A 26,574-nucleotide genomic window follows, 5' to 3' on the forward strand; every position below is an offset into this window, starting at 1 on the left:
ATGGTACTCAACATTCTTCTTTCTCCAAACACTATGAATGGAACTAAGACCAAAAAGTTTCATTTCAATCTCATAGACCACATGACTTTCTCACATACTCCTCTGGATCATCCAAATGGTCATTGGCAAACTTAAAACGGGCCATGACATGTGCTGGTTCAAGCAGGGGAACCTTTCGTTCCATGCATAATTTTAAACCATGACGTCTTAGTTTAATACCAACAGTAACCCGCAAAATGATGGTCCCACCGCCATACAGGTCATTGATGCGTTCCTCCTATGTAGTTCTTGGCGGATTCCTCACCATTCTTAGGATCATTGAGACCCTAGGAGGCAGATCTTGCATGGAGCCTCAGTCCGAGGGAGATTGGCAGTCATGTTTAGCTTCTTCCATTTTCTAATAATTGCTCCAACAGTGGATCTTATATTGCCAAGTAGAGGTGGGAATCTTGGGGCACCTTACGATTCTATTATAAATCGATTATTGATGCACAACCTTCCCTTCCCCCTCCCAGCTATTAGCTGCTTCTAATATTTCGTACATTAGTTACAAAAATACTACAAAAATCCTCTCAGGCTTAAATAAACTACTATTTCAGTATCAAGTTCACAGTCCCCCCCCAGTCCCGCCCCCCCATTGTGTATCAGCAGCTTTAAACTACATTCAATTAATCAGTCTGTCATTTCACTTCTAGTTTTATATTCATGTGACATCTACCGTAGCATTATGTGGGCGTAGTTTGCAGCAACGTGGCCGAAGTTTGTAGCAACTGGGCATTGTTTGTAGCAGCTGTCAGCGTTTTTTATCTAGTGACATGAGTTGTGGAATGTGGATGTCTACTCTCGGTCCGTTCCCCATTGCGTCCCAAAGACCGCGCTGAGTGCGTTTTAGTTCCGCTTTACTCAGTATATTTAAATAATCGGAATATGGATTTTTGTGAATCATTCTCGAATCTTCAGCGGCCAAATCGCGAATAATCTAAAAATCGGAAATTTCACACACTTTTATCGCCAAGCTACTTGGCAATTTCACCGTAAGCCCTTCCAGCCTTGTAGAGGTCTACAATTCTGTCTCTGGTGTCTTTGGACAGCTCTTTGGTCTTGAACATGTTAGTAATTGGAGTCTCTCTGATTGTATGGGGTGGACAGGTGTTTATATGCAGTTAACCGCCTCCAAGATGCCAAAAAGTTTACCTCTACTCCACTTATTTGTTGGACTTTTTAAAGGCAACTAACCGGTCTTTGAGGTTCACAATTCTAGCTAATAGACAGGTGTTCAAATACTTATTTGCAGCAGGATAATACAATAAATTGTTAAAAAAACCATACACTGTGATTTGGGGATTTTTTTTTGATTGTCTCTCACAGTGAGCAAGCACCAAACATGAAAAATTCAAAATTCCTATCATTTCTAAGAGGGAGAACTGGCAAAATTGCATGGTGTCCAAATACTTTTATTTTCCTTACTGAAGGTAGTTCACAACATGAAGACATTCAACCAGTCATTCAAAATACTATCCTGCAAACCAATAAGCTCATTAGGAGGAGCTGGACAATACTGACCGGTGGGCTGGTCGGACAGGGCCGTGTTTTTCACATTTTTAATAATACTGCATTATAATTTTTTGTTAGGTATTTATTAATGACAGTGAGTATTACTTACATGCTGTTACCGCTGTTCCTGTGGCTTTTTCAAAACATGCAGCTTGTCATTACTTGATCGTAACGAGCTACCGGATCACAACAGATTGCAAAGGCGCATGCGTGAACCGATGCCATTTTCTCTTAAGTGATGACGGCAGATATAGATATGCATGTGCTAAAATAGATTAAAAGGATAAAAAATATATATTTTCATATAGTTTTGAGGGGTGATATATACAGGGTGGCCACAAAGTCATGCACCAATGTTAATATTTATTTTTTGTTAATATAATTTTTTATTTTTTTATTTTTTTATTTCAGATCAGACATGCCATTGACTACAGAGCAGCGCGTAGAAATCATTTTATTATCTGGTCGTGATGGTGCAACCAACAGAAGTGTTGCTGAGCAATTCAACAGCAACCATCTTCATTGGTGCGTGACTTTGTGGCCACCCTGTATATTTTTTTAACCATCCAATGGTTATGCCATAGATAGAAGACTTCAAATGTTGAAACCGTTTTAGTGTACATGTGTAGATATGCAAATATAGGACTCTGAAGCCTTCATTTATTTTTACAAGAACATTGTTTCTGGTAACACTTTCCAATAAGGGTCCCTTAATTAACATTAGTTAATGCAGTCTTAGATTATAACTAATGTTTCATCCACAGCATAATAATTCATACTGTATAATCCCTTCTCTAACAATAATTTATTTACATTAGTATTGCTTAACTAGACAGCAACTAAAGCAATGGTTTAGTACCATTACATAAATGAATGTAATGCAATATCTAACATTAATTCACATATACAGAACATTAGTGAATTAATACACCGTTATTAATGTATACAGGTCCGAGTCTGAATGTGAATATAGTCTTCCAAATTGGAAAACGTTGCTCTGTGAGTCATTGGGTGCTGCGAACCTAACTTTAAGGACGGTATTATTTAACGTTAGTTACCTAATATTATTCTTAAAATATGCATACTGGTGCCCCATAAGTATTACGTAACCATAGTTAAATACTACTGCAGTTTGGACCCTTATTGTAAAGTGTAGCGCATGTGTCTCTCGACTAAGAAATTATAAATGCTTTGTGTCCCATAATTAAGAAATTATAAATGCTTAAGTGCCTCCCCTTAACCATAATTAATCATTACTGAATGCTTTTGGACCCTTATTGCAAAGTGGACCACATGCAACCCTTGGGCAGCAGATAAACTGAACCAATAATAGTTCAAATGAGTGAAGTTGAAGCAGTCACAACCAAAGACTTCTACATATTTTATTGAAAACAAACATTTTTCGAGGTGACAGTTTACAGTGCCTGTGACACAAAAAAAGCATGTTTATTTCCTATTACATGCGGTATTTTATGCTTCTAAATGAAATGGACCATTTGGATGTGTGCAGAAGCAATCGATATATTTATTCAATTTTTTTAATCCCATGCTATGAAAATGAAAGACTTGCAGCCAAAGTCTCGTATTGAGGAAGAAGGCAGATGTGATGTCAAATGGAGACATCATCATCATCTCTATACAGCCATACTATTGTATGCAAAAGGACTGCTGATTCAGCTGATTTTACGGATTTGTTTATTTTTTGCGTCATCCCAGCCCAATGTGCTGCAGGCTTTTGTTGCTACACCAGGGAGAGTGGTGTGAACCTTTTTGTGTTTCCAAAAGAGCCTAACATAATTCACCCATTAACTAATGTGGTCTCCCACATGTGTTAATGTGTCTGTGTTCCTTTGGGGAACTTTTTGACACATGGTTTCGAGCAGAGGGACTAGTGACACGCGCGCCCAACACGACACACGAACTCAACTCACTGAGCGACAAGACTCACTAACATCACTCGCTACAAAAGCAACTATGTTCATAGGTATCATAGGTGTTTATTGATGTATTTTTGTTGTTGTTTTTTCCTCTTCTGTCTGCTTCCCTTCTTTCTGTCTCCCCTAAACCTCTTCCTGTTTGTTGCTTTCTCTTAATAAATAATACCTCATGGACAACCACAGGGGGAGTATATCAAAACCCCGTTTGGCAAATTAAAACTGTTCAGAACATAAGGACAGATTCCCAATTTCCGTGTCTAAGCAACTGTATAACAGGTACGAACAAAAAAAAGAAAAGCTACAGCCTGTGTGGAAAACCCACGCTCACACAAGTGCGGTAAATGGAGGTGAAGGGGATAAACACTACGCTTAGCTTGCATGAATGTACAGTGGTATGAAAAAGTATCTGAACCTTTTGGAATTTCTCACATTTCTGCATAAAACAACCATCAAATGTGATCTGATCTTTATCCAAATCACATGGATGAAAATACAATGTCTGCTTTAACAAAAAAATCACCCAAAAATTTATAGGTTTTCATATTTTAATGAGGAGAGCATCCAAACAATGACAGAAGGAGGAAAAATAAGTAAGTGAAACCTCTGCCTAAGGAGACTTAAAGAGCAATTGAAACCCATTTTTACCAAACATTTTAAGTCAGGTGTGTGCCCAGCCAAGAATTGTCTTAATGAGAAGCGTTGTCTGATGTGCATCATGGTTCGGTCAAAAGAGCTGTTTGAAGACACGTGATCAAGGATTGTGGATTTGTATAAAGCCGGGAAAGGATAAAAAAAAATCATCTCTGAAAGTCTCGATGTTCATCAATCGACAGTCAGAGAAGTTTTCTACAAATGGAGAGTTTGGCACTGTTGTTTCTCTCCAAAGGAGTGGCCGTCCACCAAAGATGTCGCCAAGAGTTCGGTGCAGAATACTCAAAGAGGTAAAAAAGAACCCTAGAGTGTCTGCTCTAGGCTTACAGAAATGACTGGCACAGTGCAATATCTATGTGCACACATAACCTACGTACAGTATATGTAAAACTATGACCAAGAATGGTGTTTATGGGAAGACTCCACGGAGGAAGCCACTGCTGTCTACAAAAAAAAAAAAAAAAAAAAAATTTGCTCGTTTAATGTTCACAAAAAGGCACTTGGACACTCCACAGAAGTTTTAGCAAAATATTTTGTGGACTGATGGAACCAAAGTTGAATCGTTTGGGTGTAACACACAACGTCATGTGTCATGGACAAATGGAACAGCTCTCCAATATCAACACCTCATACCCAACATAAAGCATGGTGGAGGGAGCAACATGATTTGGGGCTGTTTTGCTACCTCAGGGCCTGGAAAACTTGCAATCATTAATGGAAGAATGAATTCACAAGTTTATCAGGATGTTTTGCAGGAAAAACCTGAAGCCGTCTGTCAGACAGTTGAAGCTAAAAAGAGGATGGATTCTGCAACAAGATGATGATCCAAAACTCAGAAGTAAATCAAGTTCAGAATGGTTTCAGACGAACAAAATACACGTTCTGGAGTGGCCAAGTCAAATTCCAGACTTGAACCCCATTGAGATGCTGTGGCATGACCTAAAGACAGCAATTCATGCCAAACATCCAAAGAATCTGACTGAACTACAGCAGTTTTGTATAGAAGAATGGGCCAGGATTAGTCCTGATCGATGTGCCAGACTGATCTACAGCTACAGGAAGCATCTGGTTGAAGTTATTGCTGCCAAAGGGAGGACACAAAATATTAAATGTGATAGTTCACTTATTTTTTTTCCCCTTCTGTCATTGTTTACTATCTTCATTAAAACAAGAAAGCTTATGAATGTTTGGGTGGTTTTAGTTAATTAAAGCAGACACTTTTTTTCCCATCTGTGTGATATTGACAAAGATCGGATCACCTTTGATGACGATTTGTGAGAAATTCCAAAAGGTTCAGATACTTTTTCATACCACTGTAGTAGTGGGTGAGTCAACAGGTTACAAGCTATCTACGAAGCTAACGCTATTTTCTAGTTTAAGTTTTATATAAGGTAATGATGGGCCTGTTTTTCCTTTACATCCTTTAGTCACTTTCTTATAGCTGCACCTGAGGGTTTCAACATTTTCATGTTAACACCAGGAATGCCGTAAGTCAGGGGTCCCCATCTGCCGGGCCGCGGACCGGTACCGGTCCGTGGCGCATTTGCTACCGGGCCGCATAGAAATAATTTAATAACGACCGCATTCTGGCTGAATTAACCCTGTGCCCCTGCTTAACACACCAATATCCCTGTCTACTTTAGATATAATACTACGGGATAGATTAGAATGTTGTCATAGAATTCCATTGATTGGACTGCGAGCAGTACATCTTGTTTGTGTATACAATATACCTATGTGCGCTTGTCCTCGATAATAACGTATTGCTAGGCCGCGGGCGCAGCATATTTGTTCCCGGAAATAATCAACCCCCACACGAGTGAAGATGACTGGAAAACAGACGTCTTTGGAGATATTTTTATGGCGAAAAGGGCACCTGACGAGCCTACAACATGAACGGCGAAGGAGTGGATTCGTGACCCGGTCAACTTGTAGAGATCGCAAATGACGGCGACCTTAGTAAACGTACATTTGAGACAACAATTCTAACGAGGTTCTGGATTAAAGTCATTCCGGAATATCCTGACATCGCTACGAGAGCTTTGAAAACCTTGCTACAATTTCCAACATCGTATCTTTGGGAAGCAGGCTTCTTAATCAATGTTTGACGACAAGGCGAAGTCGTTAATGGTGAGAGCGGTGTGCAGTTGTTGAGTGCAGCTTACATGGCAGGATGTATCTGAGGAGAACTTTTCTACAAGTCCTTCCATGATCAAACGTAAGTTAATATTCTTTTCTTTCAAGAAAGTTTTTAGTGTTTACTTTGGAATGGCTGCATTTGTGCATTTTGCGGCAATGGTTAACGTTACGCGCATGTGCAAAACCGCATCGTTGCAATTTTTGATGGGTTGCAAAATTTGTCAGAACACCGGTCCGTGAAAAAAAGACCCAAATAACACTGGTCCGTGGTGCAAAAAAGGTTGGGGACCCCTGCCGTAAGTGACTTGACACAGTCAAAATGGGCTGGTTCGAGTGACCCACGGCATTAAGTCCTAACTATTGTATTGGCAGCAACAGAAGTGAGACATTCCCCTATCAATAGCACTAGCCGCTAACATAGTGAGATGATACGCAACCCAACATCACATATTTCACTGTCAACAAAAGCACAAGATGAACAAAGCAATAGAAATAATGGGTCTAGGTCACAATTTGACTCATGGTCACGGATTCAGACCAGAGGGCATTTTGAAAATAAATAATATATTTATATATACAATATAATATAATGATATATTTTTTTATATGCAGAATATTTAATTTTACTTGATATTTTAGAAAATGTTCAGGAAGTATTGCATGAGTATTTGTTTTTCCCAAGTATTAGTTTTCTTCCAAAGCAATTTGGTGCTCCCTCAACTAGATGGCACTCCAGGCAAAAGCCTCGCTTGTCTATGCGGAGGGACGGCACTGGCTACAATGCACATGCTTATGATGTCCACCAAATCTACTGTCAGAACCTTGTCCAACTTTGTTCTGGTAGACAAACACGTTCCTCAAGCAAAGAAAGCATCTCAAGCAGAAGGGTACAGGTGATGCATGAGTCCATACTCACGTTTATTTGGCCTCATCTTAAGTCAGTATAGGCGGTTGACAGGCCGGGCTAATGTCTTTGCTGGTGTCAATACAGGGATATATCGATCTTGGCAGCTTAGGCTCGAAAGAGAAGCCTCTCCTCTCAAATAAAAGTAAAAAAAAACATTGTCTCCGAAAAGTAAAAGGAGATGTGTAGGTTGGAGGTAAAGCTAGAAAAACTCCAAAAGAACAACAACTCTCAGTCGTGTAGCATGCCGCGTGACTCACGTAGGCAACTCCTTCTCACACTCTCAAAATATAGTAGATGTGAACATTTTGAGTGGTTCCGAAATATAAATAGGCCTAACGGTCAAAACATTTTTAAATGTTCACATAACTGCAACAAAACACTCTACAAAAAGGTCAGCTCAGACTTTAGTGTACATAGTATAAATCAACCAATTAAACTTACCATAAAGATTTATGCTGGCATTTGTAATGCCCATAGTGTTCACAGCAACACACGTGTAGTTCCCATAGTCTTCTTCCGAAACATTGAAAAAGATGAGCATCGACTGTTTTCCTTGGTTCTCTATCTTAATTCCATTTATTCCATTGAAAAGCCTGAAAGAAAGGTGAAATCCAAGTCTTCACACATTTATCAAAAATGGTTTTCTTTGAATGATGTATAAGGTTAAAGTGTTTCCAGACTCAAAATCAATCTTTCTTTCTTTCTTTGGATACTTTAAATCTCACAGTCATCAATCTTGTTGGGAGGCTGAGAGGAAGAACAAGGTTTTATTTGTATAACACTGTATCGTCAACATTTCTCTGTTAAGAGAGCATAATTAAGGTCCAGTACATGTTTGTTGTTCACAATGTAATGTGTCATAAGAGTAATGACTGTGAAAATAAGCTCATTCAGTCAAATGTAAATCACTAACAAATTCTACTGCTAATTAGCTGCTATGTGCTAAGTTGAGTTTGTTATGTTTGTTTCACATGATATGATTTATTTCACAGTAACTGTAACTAGGTGCAAGTTTTTTTTTTCCTACAAACTTTATTCAGAGCAACCTTGACATACGATCGCATTGACATACTGGAAGTACAGTAGATTTGTGTCTTTATTATTCAATTATATTATGTAAGGCTGCACGGTGGCTGAGTGGTTAGCACGTCTGCCTCACAGTTCTAAGATCAAGGGTTCAATCCCGGGCTACGGCCTTCCTGTGTGGAGTTTGTATGTTCTCCCCGTGCCTGCGTGGGTTTCCTCCGGGAACTCCGGTTTCCTCCCACATCCCAAAAACATGCATGGTAGGCTGATTGAACACTCTAAATTGTCCGTAGGTGTGAGTGTGTGCGTGGATGGTTGTATGTCTCCTTGTGCCCTGCAATTGGCTGGCAACCAGTTCAGGGTGTCCCCTGCCTACTGCCCGTAGTTAGCTGGGATAGGCTCCAGCACCTCCGCGACCCTCGTGAGGAAAAGCGGCATGGAAAATGAATGAATGAATATATTATGTAAACATACTCAATTTTATTAATATTACGTCCTGTTCAAATATGATGACTTATGACAGCCTCGCAATTCCATTGTTTTCCCGGAAGATGGACGCACGGCGGATTTTTTTGTGAGAAAAATCAACATGGGTTCCAAGGTGGTAAAAAAAGGAAAAAGGTGATGCTTAACATTGAAATTAAGAAGGAAATTATAGAAATATATGAGTGTGGTGTGCACATCAGTGAACTGGCTTCACAATACGGCCGGAATGTGTCTACAGTCTCGACAGTCCTCGAACGACCTCCGTTCACTAGTTTTTCTAAGTTAAGGTGACAATTGTCATTATTGTAACATCGGCAAGGTAATTGCCAGCTACGTCAGGTTTTGTATCATTTATTTCAGAACTTGTGCAACACAACACTGCTATTGTCTGCCATAGCCGACGCCAACAACAGAAGATGAAAAGTGAAAGTTAAAAACTCCCCCTTCATCCGCAAACCGCAACTCTCTCTCTCTCTCTCTCTCTCTCTCTCTCTCTCTCTCTCTCTCTCTCTCTCTCTCTCTCTCTCTCGTCAGTCACACGGTGCGTTCAGCAACAGCATGCAAAACACAACCGTCACATTAAAATCGGATTCGTTACAATATTATTATTATTTTGATTTTTATTTATAATTTATTTGTTTGGCTATGTGTAATTTTTACATGGCCGAAATTTTCGTTGCTTGTAATTGATTTCCAGTAAATGGACTTAAAATTAAGAACTTACCGGTAAAATGTTGTCTATAGAAGTTCTAATGCAATAAAAATTGGATATCTCCGAAGAACACAAAAATTGGCGTCTACTTTTCCACAGAAAAACGCACACGCTCATACACACATAACTGGGATGCCTGTATTCACGAGCATTGGCTAAGCTAACCAAACTAACTGAGCATATATTATGCAAGTTAATTTTATTTTTAATTGGGTCGTCAGCATGTTCCCGGCTCCCTCTCACAAATGTCAAACTCCGCCTATTGGTTTTTGGGCTGTGGAATGAATTAATCGAATTATAATGTATTATGGGTAAATCCTGCTCGACATCCGACCATTTCGACATACAAACCAGGTCCTGGAAAGAAATAAATTCGTAAGTAAAGGTAGCATTGTACTCTTGTATTTGAACCCATACTGTGTAATTGTAGTGACGTTAAGGGCCATAACAATGGTCAGGCCTTTGATGAGACCACATTTCCCTGTCGTAAACCAAAAGCTTTACACTTGGTGAATATGTGCACTTGCCTTGTGTTTTCCTCACGCATGTAGTGTCAGTTGTACAATACATTTCTTCTATTTTTTTTGCCTCTTTTGCTCATTTGCAAATGCTGTAAACCAGCGAGTTTTCATGTTTGAAGTGTGACTTTTTAAGCACGAAAACTGCATGATTTACCATTTACCATTTACCATTGAGAAGATTGGTTGATTGCAGACAGTGGCACGTTAAGTGGGGTGCTGAGGGTGCTACAGCACCCCCTGGTGTTGGGGAAAATTGTTTTGGTAGTTTTTTTTTTTTTTTTTAATGACTAAGTAAATAAAACATATTGAAACAATAGCCTATTTAACCCTTCACACTCCGCGCTGTACAATCGGGGACGCTGGCGTCCCCTTGATTAATCGGGGCCATTACGTCTGTTGTACTCGTCATAGCGACGTCATTTTTTGACCAACATGAAGACGAATAGAAGCTCTTTCATTCAACACTAGATGGCAGCACTCCCACATGATATTTAAAACGAGCTTTCTCGAGGAAATCAGTGGCCCGGCCGCCATCTTGCATCCGCAATGCTTCATATCATGGCACTGCTGGCATTGTTCTCACATTTACATCGACAAAATCGCATCACAACAAAAAGGCAGGGGTAGAAGAGGTGTAGAACACCAGTAGAAAAGCATCCGGTCCTTAGCAGGCAGAAGGGGTGAATTATGCCGGGTCTGAAGATGAGTCCCCAGAAAGAAGGGACATGGGTTTGGAGGAAGAGGACTTGTTCAACAATGGCATTGATTCCCTCCAAGAAGGTAATAAATTGAAAACAATATAATTATTTATCATGAAGAGACCCCTCCCAGATGTAAAAATAGAAAATTTTATTTCTCACGTTTCAAGACAATAATATTTCATAGTAATAATAATATTGTAAAAAAGTGCACATTTTGGAATGAAAATTACTCCGCGCTCATTTGCTTAACCTCACAATATGTGAAATTAAAGCTAAGATGTTACATTTTTATGATCAGTTGTCAAAACCCTACTGAGATTTATAGTTTATCAGTAATCAAGCAATGTGTGTGAATTTTTTCATATTTGCCATTTGAAATTCTACTTTAGCTGGTTTTGACACCTTCAAAAATGCAAATATATTGGAAAAAAAGTTCATGACATAATCCTTGGATGATTTAGGAATAAAAAAGATGTGCATCAAGGCATGTTTGAACAGTTTTTTTGGTTGTTGTTTATAAATTTATTCACAAAAAAATGCTCAGAGTGTAAAGGGTTAACTTTGGGGATTGAGTAGGCCTATATACAGTGCCCTCCATAATTATTGGCACCCCTGGTTAAGATGTGTTTTTTAGCTTCTAATATATACATACATACATATATACATACACATATATATATATATATATATATATATATATATATATATATATATATATATATATATATATATATATATATATATATATATATATATATATATATATATATATATATATATATATATATATATATATATATATATATATAAAGGGAAAAATCCAACCTTCAATACAAGTGCATTCATTCAGTGGGGAAAAAAATCCCACATAAAGAAATAATTATTTGACATCAAATAACGTGTTACAATTATCAGCACCCCTGGTGTTAATACTTTGTACAACCCCCTTTTGCCAACAAAACAAGGTCTGAGATGGCCATGGGAAGAGCTTGATTTTGTGTGTGGTGAACCATTTCTGTGTAGATTTGGCCATATGTTTAGGGTCATTGTCTTGCTGAAAGACCCAGTAACGACCCATCTTCAGCTTTCGGGCAGAGGGCAACAGATTTGGATTTAAAATGTCCTGGTATTTCAAAGCATTCATGATGCCATGCACCCTAACAATGTTCCCAGGGCCTTTGAAAGCGAAACAGCCCTACAGCATCACTGACCCACCCCCATACTTCACAGTGGGTATGAGGTGCTTTTCAGCATGCGCATCTTTCGTGGCACGCCAGAACCACTTAGAGTGTTTGTTGCCAAAAAGCTCAATCTTGGTCTCATCTGACCAAAGCACACGGTCCCAGGCTCAACTGGGACTGGGATCAAAATCTGCTGCCCTCTGCCCGAAAGCTGAAGATATTATTTGAATAAAAACAAAAAAAATTATTAGAAGCTAAAAAACACATCTTAACCAGGGGTGCCAATAATTATGGAGGGCACTGTATGTTGAAAAAGGTTGGGGTTTTTTTGTGTTAATAACATTGTCACCACCTGACACTTTGCTTGCTACCGGGTCACGTTGAATAAGGCACTATTGGAACGGAAAAGTAAACTTTTCACAGAGGAGGCGTTAACGTAGCACAAAAACGGATTAATGATTGTTTTTCTTAACAAAAACAGCTAAATTTTCCAAAATTCAATTAGATGTCAAAAATTAATTTGATTGTCGTTTGGTGTCTTCAAATGTGTAAGACATTCTTGCACTGTAGCCATATTATTGTTTGATGTTGCTGTTGAGAAGCTGCTATGTAGAGTGCTGTTGGATATTCGTGTGCAATTCATCTTGTTGTGAAAGGGGTGTCAAACCGAGGCTAATTGGCCCTTTTAGTTTTCAAATGTGTTCGTGTGTCATTGCGCCGTCTAGCATTATTAATCCACAGGCACTTTTATTTCCAATACAAAAACCATGTCATATTCAGCTATTAGCTTCTTAACATAAGCAGGAACATCGTGCAGCAAGCTTCAGTGAGCTGCTGAACTTTTTCTCATGTGACCACATAATCGAAGAACAACAAGTACCACATTCCCTGTCATTTTTTGCGGAGCCTGCGGCTTTGACGAGTCAACTTTTCTTTCTTCACTTGCTCGAAATCCTGGTACCATGTAAACACGCAAACTGAGCTGTAATTGATCTGTGTGGAGAATCTGCATCCTAAATCTTAAAAGAAGCACCTCAAAAAATGTACTACATATTTATTGAGACACTGTACACTAACACTGTAGCTTTTTTTTTAGATCATGGGTTTTAGATCAAGTATGTTATTTTAGAGCACATTTTCAGAACACATTGCGACATTCAAGAATCAATAAATAATGTTCGGGGTAGAGTTGTCCGATAATTACTTTTTTAACCGATAACCAATATCCCGATATTGTCTAAATCCGAAAATCCGATATTGATATCAAACTGATACCGATATATGTGGTCGTGGACTTAACATATTATAGCTAATTGTATTGTAATGCCACACTAGATGCTTTAATAAAGATAATGCACACAAGGCCATGTCCACACCTAGCAGGGTTTTTTAAAACAGAGGATCCTGCCCTAATAAGTTGGGGAAAAAAATAATTGCGTCCGTTTGTTAAACAAAACAAAACAAAACTTTCACAGCCAACCGCTTTTCATTTTTAAGTACATACATCTATAACAATAAAATAATTATCCATGATACCATTCTTCAATGAGAGGCACAGCAAGAGTTTGTAAAAAAAAAAAAAAAAGAAGCAAAAAAGCGCCTGTCTAATTTACTCCAAATGTAAACAGTGGTCTTATATGTGACGTGAGGACAAAGTTTGCTGCAGTCAGTGACGTTTCCAGTTAAATCTTCGGTTATCTGTGTCCACATGATGCCGCCAAAAACACAGAATTCGCACATCTTCACTTTCCCCGTCGTTCTTACGAACACTGGTTTAAATGTACATGTGTGTGTGGATGATAGGATAAACCGTAGAAAAATGTCTTCTCTTTCCCAAATATCCTGCTACGTGTGGACATGGCCTCAAGGGGTAGCCAACTCCGGTCCTCTAGGGCCCCTATCCAGCTTGTTTTCCATGTCTCCCTCCTTTAAAACACCTGACTCAAATGATCAGCTCATCAGTAAGCTCTGCAGGAGCCTGATAACGATCCTGATTATTTGAGTCAGGTGTTTTGGAGGAGGGAGACATGGAAAACAAGATGGATAGGGGCCCTCGAGGACTGACGTTGGCTACCCCTGGTTTAGAGACTAATGGTCAATAATGTGACCAGCCTTTGTACAAAGGCAGAAGGCTTCTACATTCACTTTAAAGTGCCTTTGACAGCAAAAAGCATGTTTATTTCAAATTTCACAGGGTGTTTTATGCTCCTGAATGAAATGGACTGCTTGGGTATGTGTGGAAGCGATCGATTTATATATTCAATTTTTTTGAATCCCACGCCGTGAAAATGAGTGACTTCCTGGATTGAGGAGGAATGCGAATGTGACGTCACCCGGGCCAGCATCTCATAATAGAGCATTGCTTTATAGCATGCAGATGGACTGTGGATTCAGCTGATTTAATTTGTTTATTTTTCACATCACGCCAGCCAAATGTGCTGCAGGGTTTTGTTGCTGCACCAGGGAGAGGCGTGTGAGCCTTTTTGGGTTTTAAAAAGTTCCCGTTCACCCCGAGATTGGCCAAAACAAGTCTGACAACTGTGTGACCATTGAACTTATGAGGAAACATCGTGTTTTGTGTTATGTCAAGTACTAGGATCATGGCACATGTTTTAATACGGAGTTGGCTTTCATTTTGTGGCTGACAATGCTCCTTGTCCACCGAGAATGCCACTCGGCCGACGACCGGCGGCTTGTCGCACACCACCCTTGGTCCTCTTCGCATGCCCACCGGTAGAGCACTATACTTGGCTTATGCTCCTGCGGTTCTCCATATTGTTCAGCCTTCCAGCCCCCTCTTACCTCTTCGTATGCCCGGCAATAGACCACTATCCCCAAGTTGGGCTCGGGCAGCTACGCGCTTCTCCGACGTCAGACGGTTTGTCCGGCGGTTATTCTAAAGCTGCTTCCCCGGCAAACGGGCTCTCCTGCCCGCAGCAGCGGAACGACGAGCTGTAACTTGCTTGCTGCCGGGGGATTGCCGATCGGTGAAGACAATGGACAACCCCGCCGCCGTGTGATATGATCCGGGGTGGTTTTGTATGATTCTTCGCTTCGAAAGGCGAGAATAAGACTTTGAAACACCACTCGGTTCGGGTTATCATGTCGGCTAGCTGTCACCCCTCCTGTTTTGTTTACGCTCTTCCCCCCATCTCTGAAGCCGGGGCAAGGAAATGACAAAAGCCGGACTAGCTCTGTTGGCATAAAATACCGTTCGGGAGGTGGCAAGAAGTCGACAGTTTTGACCATTATGGAGTAATTTTGCCATGTCGTACTGATTAAATGCATTTTGAATATTTCAAATCCCTTTTAGCACAAGACAGTTATTTGTCATGACCATACCATTTATTTAGCAATTGGGGAAAAATACTTGGATAAAAAGAATCCTGTAAAAATATTGGAGTATAGAGATTGAAACAATGACATTTTGCTGCTCTCTTCGTCAAATTTTCCTCATTCTGAATAATTGCCCCTTAATGGGTTGAATTCTAAATCAGATGAAATCGTGACCCTGCCGACGTCATCCCCCAGCTGGCGACGCTAGAGCGCCTTAATGACATGGAGGCTAAACAGCAGATTAAAAGACTAATTTCTCGTCATCTGCACTTTGCCAAATTGTTGTGTATAGTTGAATCGTCTCAAAATATTATTTTGTTTCACAAATATTGTTCTAATTCACATAATAATGCTATTTAAGATTTTTTTTATGCTGTCTCAGGCACTTTAAAGGCCACATGCAAAACTGATAATGATAATCATTTTAAAATGCTTTCAACTCTAGTTTGGGGTGAGTGAAAAGTCCTGACTCATGTTATAGTGCCCCCCCATACACACTTTTGCTTGGCAATTTTACAATAATAATAAAAAAAAAATATATATATATATATATAAAAATGTGGATCCATTCGGTGCATTTACAGTATTTGCTCATTTATCATGGCTCACTGTGGGCGAAATAGAATGCTGTCTTTATAGTAGCCTAGTAATAGTACGTAAACTATCTAGCATGCGTGTGTACTGCCATTGTGCACGCCCTTGTATAAAGAAAACGCACGAGCATGACAAATTTGGACCGAAATGACTGTTTATGGATGGAAGAAAGTCAAAAAACATCCTCAGCGCCCCCTGCTGTGAGTGACTTCCAGCGCCCTTGATTGCAGGCTAAAGTGGTTAGTACAATTATACGCTGTCTTTCGCCATTAGCCTCAATCTACCAATGCTAACGCTGCATAATCTGTGACCTATTTTGTAGTTTCTTATTTTGTCTGAACTTCATTGTTGATGACCTCATATGCAATCAATGGGCGAAGTTGTAGTAACACGCACATCTGCCGAGAGTTTGCAGCACAAGAAAACGTATGCATGCATGCACGCAGAAAATTACATACCTCATTTTTATTTATCGTGTGATTAATTGACTTATAGCATATTGTGACAGGCTACTCGCTAGTATACTTAAATTGTGTTTTGTGTTTTATTTTTACCAACAAAATCTCTTAATTGACATCAGACAATATTCATTGTCCATTCACAAAAAGTTAACAATACAGTGGTACCTCGACATACGATTGCATCAACACACGACCCTTTCGACATCCGACATAAAATTAAATGTCATTGTTTTCCTGCAAGACGGACGCACGGCAGATTTTCTCGTGAGAGAAATCAACATGTGTCCCAAGAAGGTTAAAGCAGGTGGTGAAAAAAAGAAAATGGTGGGGCTTACCCATAGACATAATTATATTTACGGGGCGCGGGGCCGATTATTAGGGGGCCTATGTCCGTCAAAGCTCACCGAGTGGAAACACAAAGAACTTTTTACGTTGAAAATTCATGTGAATAAATGCTTAAATCTCTGAATTCTTTCTAAATATGGACGTAAAACAGTCTCGAGTCTTGGTTAAATGGAAAAAAAAAACGGGCAGTTAGCATTTATTTTACGTAATTAAGTCGAATGTGCTGCTAGTCTTTAAGCCACTGTGACGCCGCCTAATAACGACAAAGAGCTTTTTACATTGTAAATTCTCGTGAAAAAATGCTTAAATCCCTGAATTCTTCATTGATATGGACATAAAACAGTCTCGACTCTTTGTTAAAAGAGCAAAGAACCAGGCAGCTAGCATTTGTTTTATGTAAATATATCGAATGTGCTGCTAGTCTTTAAGCCACTGTAGCGCCACCTTCTCACCACAAAGAGGCTTTAAGTTGAAAACTCTTGTGAATAAATGCTTAAATCCCTGAATTCTTATCTATATGGATGTAAAACAGTCTCGATTCTTTGTTAATCGAGCATAGAACCGGGCAGTTAGCATTTATTTTACGTAAATATGTCGAATGCGCTGCTAGTCTTTAAGGCACCTTATCACCTCAAAGAACTTTTTCCGTTGAAAATTCTTGTGAATAAATGCCTAAATCCCTGAATTCTTTATAGATATGGACGTAAAACAGTCTCGATTTTTGGTTAAAAGCAAAAAACGGGCAGTTAGCATTCATTTTACGTAAATATTGCAAACTATGACGCCAATGCCGTAGCGCAGAGGTGGGCACAAAGGACCGCAGTGGGTGCGGGTTTTTGTTCATACCCATCATGAGAACAGCCTTTCACCAACCTGGTTTCTTACAAGTGCAATCATTTGCAGTCAGGTGCTTCTTGGTTCCACTGAAACCTCATTGGTTAAACTGTCTGTGCTGAATCAGTTGGAACAAAGACCAGGACCCACTGCGGCCCTCGAGGAATGGTTTGCCCACCCTTGCCGTAGCGGCTAATTTCCCCCATTGTTTTTTTCACAACGTTTCAAAATGCATGCATGGTCCGAAAAATATAATAATTTCCTTGAATCCTCGAACAAATCACTCCAGAGACAACCCTTCCTGTTTTCAATGTTTTCAACCTAAATCCGGCGTTAGATTGCTGCGGGCGAGTGTTTTGAGAATAACTCCTCTTGATGTGGGCAGGCCCCCTACTTGAAGGCGTGGCACATTGTGTGACAGATGTGACCCGTCAATATAATTATGAAGTCTATGGCTTCCCATTGAAATTAAGAAGGAAATGATTGACAAACCAGGTCCTGGAATGAATTAAATTTGTATGTAGAGGTAATGCTGTTTTGGGCTTATGTTGAAATTCCACAATGAATGTAAAATGTATGACAGTCTGAACAAGTCAGTTTAATTTGACCTTGACATCTTTTTACTTCCTCGCACTCTTTTGAACGTTAAAGTGCTTTTTGCAAATTTGATAATACTTAAAAATGAGCTGAATGGCAGAAGTCAAAATTCATACACACTGTGTCAAGCACATAAAGTGATTTTTTTCTCATTTAAGTAGAAGAAAATGCTATTTAATTTAAAAAAGGATGAATGAAGGATGTAGGAAACTTGCCTGCGATCTTCTTTGTACCATTCAAAATCGGCTCGAGGGACAGCAGTGGCTTCACATTGAAGGACTCCTTTTTGTCCAACTGCAGTACCTGTTCCCCGTGCCTTAGAAATTAAGGGAGGATCTATAAAATATATAGGGGGAAAAATGTTCATGAATCATGAATATGAAATCAAAGCTGATAAAGAAGATTTTTTTTTGACTAGTAAATGCAATTTCTGGAGAAATTGTCATGGTAGCTTTGCTATGATAATAACGGGTCACTTCCTGTTGATTTTGAGATGTTTCAGGTTCATTTCCTATTGATTTTAAGGCATCTCTGACTTTCTGAAAATATCAAGTCACTTTCTGTTGACTATGGGGCTTTTTGGGTTAATTTCCTGTTCACATTGGTTCACTTCCTGTTAATATGGAGGGATTTCGAAGTCACTTTCTGTTGATTTGAGGGCATTTCAGGTTTACTTCCTCTACATATTGGGTCACTTCCTGTTGATATTGCGAAATTCCAGGTTCACTTCCTGTTGATTTTGAGGTATTGCATGATCCTTTCCAGTTGATTTGAGTGCATTACAATGTCATTTCCTGTGGATTTGGAGGAATTTCAAGGTCATTTCCTGTTGATTTGGGGGCATTTCAGTGTCACTTCCTGTTGATATCGGGTCACTTGCACTCAAAAAAGTGAGACATGGTATTTATGAAGAACCTTATTTCAAGTGGTTTCACACAACTGCTTTAAGTAACTATTAAGTTATGTTGTTGAATGAAAAATGCCTAAATGATTTAAGACTTAACTACTTGACAAGTTAAGAAATTCCTATTCAAACCCTTTACATGCAAAATGTGTAACCACTTTTTGGTTTTTTTTACGAGTTTTTGAGTGGAGTGTTAATTTTATTCATTGTGATGTTTTTAATATTCTGGTTGAGTGGGGACCCTAGAGCAGAACACGGGTCTAACTGGCAATTGTACCCTACTGTTGCGCTCGCAAGTGGTAACAGAGGTACTTTGCATCCCTTAAGTAAGCACAGAAGTCAGGCTCACTATTATGTGTTTTGTCAACCGAACACTCTGAAGCTATTTACAGACATCACTACTTACAGTCATGGTGTCACTTCACCAAGTCTTTGCGCCTGCTTTGTTTTCTGAAACGTGCGCTTAAACCGGGTGTGGCCAATTAACTCTGTACATTTAACTCTGCCAGGGATGTCTATGTTCAACTCACATAATTGAGACTGCGCCAAGAGCGATCATAACACTGCTTGTGTTAAAACAACACCCAAATCAACACCAATCAACTCAAAAGTAATTTACACCCAAAAAATCATCTCCACAGATTCTGCCGTGTGCGGCAACCTCAGAGGAACAAATGTCATACAATTTGTGCAATAACGTAACATACAGTGCTGGCCAAAAGTATTGGCACCCCTGCAATTGTGTCAGATAATTCTCAATTTCGCCCAGAAAATGATTGTAATTACAAATGCTTTGGTAGTAATATCTTCATTTATTTTGCTTGCAATGAAAAAACACAAAAGAGAATGATTTTTTAAAAATCATTATCATTTTACACAAAACTCCAAAAATGGGCCGGACAAAAGTATTGGCACCCTCAGCCTAATACTTGGTAACACAACCTTTAGACAAAATAACTGAACAACCGCTTCCGGTATCCATCAATGAGTTTCTTACAATGCTTTGCTGGAATTTTAGACCATTCTTCCTTGGCCAACTGCTCCAGGTCTCTGAGATTTGAAGGGTGCCTTCTTTAAATTGCCATTTTCAGATATATCCACAAGTGTTCTATGGGATTCAGGTCTGGACTCATTGGTGGCCACTTTAGAAATCTCCAGTGCTTTCTCTCAAACTATTTTCTAGTGCTTTTTGAAGTGTGTTTTGGGTCGTTGTCCTGCTGGAAGACCCATGACCTCTGAGGGAGACGCACCTTTCTCACACTGGGCCCTACATTATGCTGCAAAATTTGTTGGTAGTCTTCAGACTTCATAATGCCATGCACAAGCAGTCCAGTGCCAGAAGCAGCATAGCTACCATAAAACATCAGCGAACCTCCGCTATGTTTGACAGTCGGGACCGTGTTCTTTTCTTTGAAGGCCTTGTTTTTTTCCCCCCCTGTAAACTCTATGTTGATGCCTTTTCCCAAAAAGCTCTACGTTTGTCTCATCTGACCATAGAACATTCTTCCAAAACGGTTTTTGGCTTTCTCAGGTAAGTTTTGGCAAACTCCAGCCTGGCTTTTTTATGTCTGTGGGTCAGTAGTAGTAGTAGTAGTCAGTAGTCTTCCTGGGTACAGTGTATCTTCACACCATTGACATTTGTGCAGATATTTAACTCTATCTTTTCATGGGACAACACTGACAAATGACACTTTGACACAATGAAAAGTAATCTGTGTGCAGCTTATATAATAAAATTTATTTCCCCTCAAAATAACTCAAAATATAGCCATTAATATCCAAACCCCTGGCAACAAGAGTGAGTACACCCCTTAGTAAATATGTACATCCCTAAATGTCCAAATTGAGAACTGCTTGTCATTTTCCCTCCAAAATGTCATGTGACTCGTTACAGGAGTGCTGTCAGCATTGCTGCAGAGATTGAAGAGGTGGCGGGTCAGCCTGTTATTGCTCAGACCATACATCAAATTGGTGTGCATGGCTGTCACCCCAGGAGGAAGCCTCTTCTGAAGTCGGTACACAAGAAAGCCCTCAAACAGTTTGTTAAAGACTTGTCAACAAAGCACATGGTTTACTGGAACCATGTCCTAAGGTCTGATGGGACAAGCGGGCTTTCTTGATGTGACCAATTTGATGTATGGTCTGAGCAATAACAGGCTGACCCCTCACCTCTTCATTCTCCGCAGCAATGCTGACAGCACTCCTGCAACAAGTCACGTTATATTTTGGATGGAAAATGACAAGCAGTACTTAATTTGGACATTTAAGGATGTACGTATTTACTAAGGGGTGAACACACTTTTGTTGCCAGGGGTTTGGATATTAATGGCTATATTTTGAGTTATTTTGAGGGGAAAATAAAAAAACTCTGTTATATAAGCTGCACACAGACTACTTTTCATTGTGCCAAAGTGTCATTTTGTCAGTGTTGTCCCAAGAAAACATATACTTAAATATCTGCAGAAATGCGAAGTGTGTACTCACTTTTGTGATACACTGTATGCTACCATAGAGTCCCTTTTCATTCAGACGCCGACGGATAATACGGGCTGACACTGTTGTACCCTCGGATTGCAGGACAGCTTGAACTTGTATGGATGTTAGTCGAGGTTATTTATCCACCATCCGCACAATCTTTCGTTGAAATCTCTCGTCAATTTTTCTTTTCCCTCTACATCTAGGGAGGTTAGCCAGAGTGCCATGGGCTTTACACTTATTGATGACACTGCGCACGGTAGACACAGGAACATTCAGGTCTTTGGAAATGGACTTGTAGCTTTGAGATTGCCCATGCTTCTTCATAATTTTGCTTCTCATGTCCTCAGACAGTTCTTTAGTCTTCTTTCTTTTCTCCGTGCTCAATACACACAAGCACACAGGACAGAGGTTGAGTCAACTTTAATCCATTTTAACTGGCTGCAAGTGTGATTTAGTTATTGCCACCACCTGTTATGTGCCACAGGTACGTAACAGGTGCTGTTAATTACACAAATTAGAGAAGCATCACATGATTTTTCAAAGGGTGCCACTACTTTTGTCAGGCCCATTTATGGAGTTTTGTGTAAAATGTATGGGCGTATCGGTACACAAAAATTTTGGTTCGGTACGTACCTCGATTTTGAGGTCACAGTTCGGTTCATTTTCGGTACAGTATGTAAACAAAATGCAAAATATAAATGTGCTAGTTGTTTATTACACACTTTTGTGCTTTCAACAATTGGAACAGTAGCCTATACAAAGCTAGACTGGTGTGTATTGGCTGATTGACGCTAATGCCCGCGTTTCACTGCTCTCTCGCGGTGGCCACGTTGTCACGCCCTTGACGTTTCTGGACTGTCCTACTGTGTTGGTCCTCATTATAGTAGAGAAGACGGAGTAAATATAATCTACACAAAGAAACTTTAACCCGATCGACTCACAGCTTCGAAAAGTAAGGGTTATATTACGTCAGAAACTCGTTCGGTACGAGTCCGTTCCGAACTGACCACCACATACCGAAACGGTTCAATACTATTACATGTACCGTTACAACCTTAGTAAAATGATAATGATTTCATTTGTTTTCATTGTCTTTTGTGTTTTTTCATTGCAAGCAAAATAAATGAAGATATTACTACCAAAGCATTTGTAATTGCAATCTATTTTCTGGGAGAAATTGAGCATTATCTGACAGAATTGCAGGGGCGCCAATACTTTTGGCCAGCACTGTATATTTTAAGCAATGCTTAATATATACAGTATACAGTATATGCATATATATATATATATATATATATATATATATATATATATATATGCTGTATCTGTTAAGCAATGCTATTCGTTATTAAATGCGATTTTTATGAATAACTTTATTTCCTATTTCAATTGTCTTTGTTTTTAAGTTCTATTGATTTTAATGTGATTTTTGTGATCTTCATGTGATGTAAAGCACTTTGAATGGCCTTGTGTTGAATTGTGCTATATAAATAAATTTGCCTTGCCTTGCCTTTTTACAAGTGTTTTAATTGAGTCTCTTAATTTATAAATACAACAATGGGTTCAGAAATGTGTAAAACACAAAACTAATGTGTATGTATAATGAAAACACCTATTTAGAAGTCAAAATAGTGCATATGCATTTGTTGAGTGTGGTTTGGAAATAAATAGGAGTGAATGGAAGCTTTGTGCTATTGAAATGAATGGCGAATAGGGCCATTGGAGATCAATCAACTTTTGTTCCCCTTAGCATCCAAAATTTTTTTCCACATATAAATGATATGATTTGGACAAAAACATTAGGACAAGAAGTGTTTTGAAATGTTACATTTAAAAAAACAAAACAAGGCAAACATTTGTGCGGTCATTTTTGTGTGTCAAATGAAAGCGCTCGTGTTGCATGACATTTCCGTGTATTAACGGCGTTGGTGGGTCAAACACTTTTGGCTGGACGTCACACTAAAGAAACACTATTAAAAAATAACAAAAAAATAATATTATAGATGGCAGCTGTTGCATTTGATGCAAAGCTACATTCAGTGATACTGTATATGATGTATAGTACGGACATTTATTTTATTCTGGAACATATTGTTTTGTTCGATTTTTTTTTCTCTGCCCGCCTTTAAATTTCAAAGGACATTATGTATTTATATTTATTAACAGTAAAGATACTGAACTATGACTGTCTTGTGCTACACTGTCAATATACTGTATAGAGACATTTACAAATACATAAGTATTTTTTTCTATGTGTGGAAAGGGTAGGAAATGTTCCACCCTGTAAGGAAAAAAAAGTAGACAGCCACGACAGGGTGAAGAACAGACAAGGCAGTAATATTAGTGTGTGATTGAGTGTCAGTTGTCGGTAAGTGTCAATCATGACCTTTTGTGTTTAATCAGAATTTTGGAAAATGGAAATGAACATTTATGAATTGGTAAAATTGTCTTTTTCCCCCTATAGTCACCATAGGGAAAAACAAAAGATTAATTCATAGTATGGTTGTGGTGCAAAATGAAAACAGATATAGACAATGTTCTTGATGTCAATGTTATACAATGAGGCCTTCATTATTTAAAAATAAATAAATAAATAAATAAAATAAAATCAAGCCGACTGTGTTGTCATTACAAAATAATAACCTTATCTGTAAATCTCATATTATTATAGAATTGTACATGATATGAAGGCATTTAGAATTAATTCATCTATTTTATGTCACTATCACAGACCGTCACAATTGTAGGATAATGCGAACTCTTACAATTGACTGCAACCTGCACTGTCCTGACATCAGGGGCTGAGATATCGTTGGATGCAATGCATTCGTATGATCCAGACTGATCTTTGGTGATGGCAGCCATTTCCAGGTGCTCTCCTTCTGTGACAAATGTATGAGTGCCTGCAAAAAGGAGAGAAGATGGTGACATGCCATAAAACAAAGAACTTTTACCATTGACCTTGATATCATTGATGAAAATCTGTATCATAGAAACTAAAGCATGAACAATAAAGTGTCTCCAAAACTGTCAGGATCCCCGCCCCTGATGCCTTCCTGTCACGGGTCCAGCTTTAGAAGGGTGTAGCAACAACAAGACCTCTGCCTCATCACCAGGTCTGTGTCCTGCAGTGCTATTCCTCGTTTAGGCCATCAGCCATGGCTTTCTATTGTTCATCTCGGTTCAACATGTTGGGGAGATAACTGCAAATAACAATATTCGAATTAGTGTTGTTTGTGGCAACCCTTATAATTTTCATCTTAGTCAAAGTCTCGGGTTCCTTCCCTACCAGAGAAGTGACAATTTGCAGTAAATCCCTAGAGCCATACGCGGAGTTTAAGGGGGGGGCCAGGCCCCCCTGGTGGCCGAAAAGTGTCATTGCATGTAATTGACTTTCCGATATATGATTTCAAAATTAAGTTTTCCAGTAAAATATTGTCTATAAAAGTTGTAATAAAACAGAGCAATAAAACAACAAAAATAAATGAAATCAACAAAAAGTTTTTTTTTTTTTTTATAATGGGTCAAAATTATTTTTCCAACAGATCATGTGACTAGCACCTTAGACGGTCATTTGCGGTGGGTTGGTGGTGCATCCCCTCTTCCCATCCCTGAGGGCCGCTTGATGGGAGCGCGGGTGGCCCGGGGGACCACCCTGGATCCCGGGGGGTGACAGTGGCTCCTTTGCTGGGCTGCGGGAGGTGGGGTGGGCTGTGCTACGCCTCCCTCCTCCCAAGGCTGGCTGGGTGGGAGCCGTGGCCCTGGGTTGGTGCCTGCACGGTGTCTCCGCTCGTCTGCGGGCGGGGCTGTCTCGTGTTTGGTGGGGCTCGCGTGCAGCTGAATGTGATTGGGCGCGCTCGGGTGGGGGGACCTGGTGCCGGGACTGGTGGTGGGGCGGCGTGGGGTTGGTTCCCAACGGGCTTACACTCACAAGGGACTCACACGATTACTGGGTTCTAGATCACAGAGCTGATTTTTGTACACTCAACCCCTCCCAATCACTTAGCTTATAGACTTCCCCACCCCTTCCCCTTCTTTCCCTGGTCAACAGACCCCCCACATACTGTCAAGCAGAAATACATCTAGCTGACAATAACACCAGCATATTAATAGTAAGTGTAGGCGTTCAATGTATTTCTCATTGTTGTTTGTGTTTTTCTTTCTTCTCTTGTGTTTCTTTTCATGAGACAGAACCACAATTATATATTTTGGACATCGATGTTTGTCAAAGTGGAGAAACTCAATGGAGGACTTGAATTACAGTAATAAGAGTTATAGGTTATTTTACGAGTAAAACAGTAAAACATTAACTTTTTTTACGTTCAGTTCGTGTGGTCCGTAATACGACATAATTTTTTTTTTTTTTTTTTTTTTGATGGATGGGCAATGTTTTAAAACCTCGTAGATAACTACATCACCAAAACAGAAATCAAACAAATCAGTGCAGTGCAGTTGCTCCGCTCAGTGGATACAATTTTTGACGAGGGTCACTACAGTGGCATGACACCGGCGGGCGTACCCTTTTCAATGGATGACGATCGTGGCGAAAAGTATAGCTGTCCTAAGCAGCCTGATTTAGAATTTCCCTCAAGAATGATGGGAAACAAAAAACGCACATTGTCAACTTATTAGTATAAATATTCTTGTAAGTTAATTTTATTGTTGACACTGCGTTTCGGGGTCATCAACATGTTGTGCCCCCCCACCCCCCACCCCACCCCACAAGTCAAACTCCGCCTATGCCTAGAGCCAGCTTCTGCAACCGGGGATCGCATCACCAAGGTCCCCTCTTTTAGCAGCTACCCAGCTTTTTTCGCACCCGGCCACCTTGGCCCCTCCCAAAGGTGGTAAGCTCATGAAAGGAGAACCCACAGCACACCTTCAGGCTTTGCCTGGCCAGATCATAATGAAATGCATTTCACTACACTTGTTGTAAAGGCAAATAAAGAAACTGTCAATTCTAAACATAGGAAACACCACGCACTTGCCATCGTGCCCAACCTCCAGACCTGCCTTCAGAGAGGGGCCCCGATGACATGTTTCTGGGTGAGGGAAAACACGTTCAAATGTGTTTTTCTTAATGGTAGGTCTTTCGAGCCATTCTTTGTCTGTTCCCTTACCTCGAACCTATTTCCATACGTGATCTTGCCTGGGGCACACAGCCCTGTAAGTTGTCACCTTATTGTATTAGAGTGGCAGGGTTGTTACTA

At 39.6% G+C, this 26,574-nt stretch overlaps 1 protein-coding gene across 1 annotated transcript in view; it reads right to left on the reverse strand.

Moving 5' to 3' along the window:
- opcml (opioid binding protein/cell adhesion molecule-like) overlaps positions 1 to 26,574 on the reverse strand; it is a 119,287-nt gene that overhangs the window by 5,220 nt on the left and 87,493 nt on the right. The window contains exons 4-6 of the mRNA XM_057820229.1: positions 24,130 to 24,267; positions 18,198 to 18,318; positions 7,630 to 7,781 (exon numbers count right to left, since the gene is read on the reverse strand). Of these exons, the coding sequence (XP_057676212.1) occupies positions 7,630 to 7,781; positions 18,198 to 18,318; positions 24,130 to 24,267 (411 nt within the window). The remainder of the gene's footprint in view (positions 1 to 7,629; positions 7,782 to 18,197; positions 18,319 to 24,129; positions 24,268 to 26,574) is intronic.

Source organism: Corythoichthys intestinalis, chromosome 18, assembly GCF_030265065.1.
Source record: "Corythoichthys intestinalis isolate RoL2023-P3 chromosome 18, ASM3026506v1, whole genome shotgun sequence".
Classification (NCBI taxonomy): Eukaryota; Metazoa; Chordata; class Actinopteri; order Syngnathiformes; family Syngnathidae; genus Corythoichthys; species Corythoichthys intestinalis.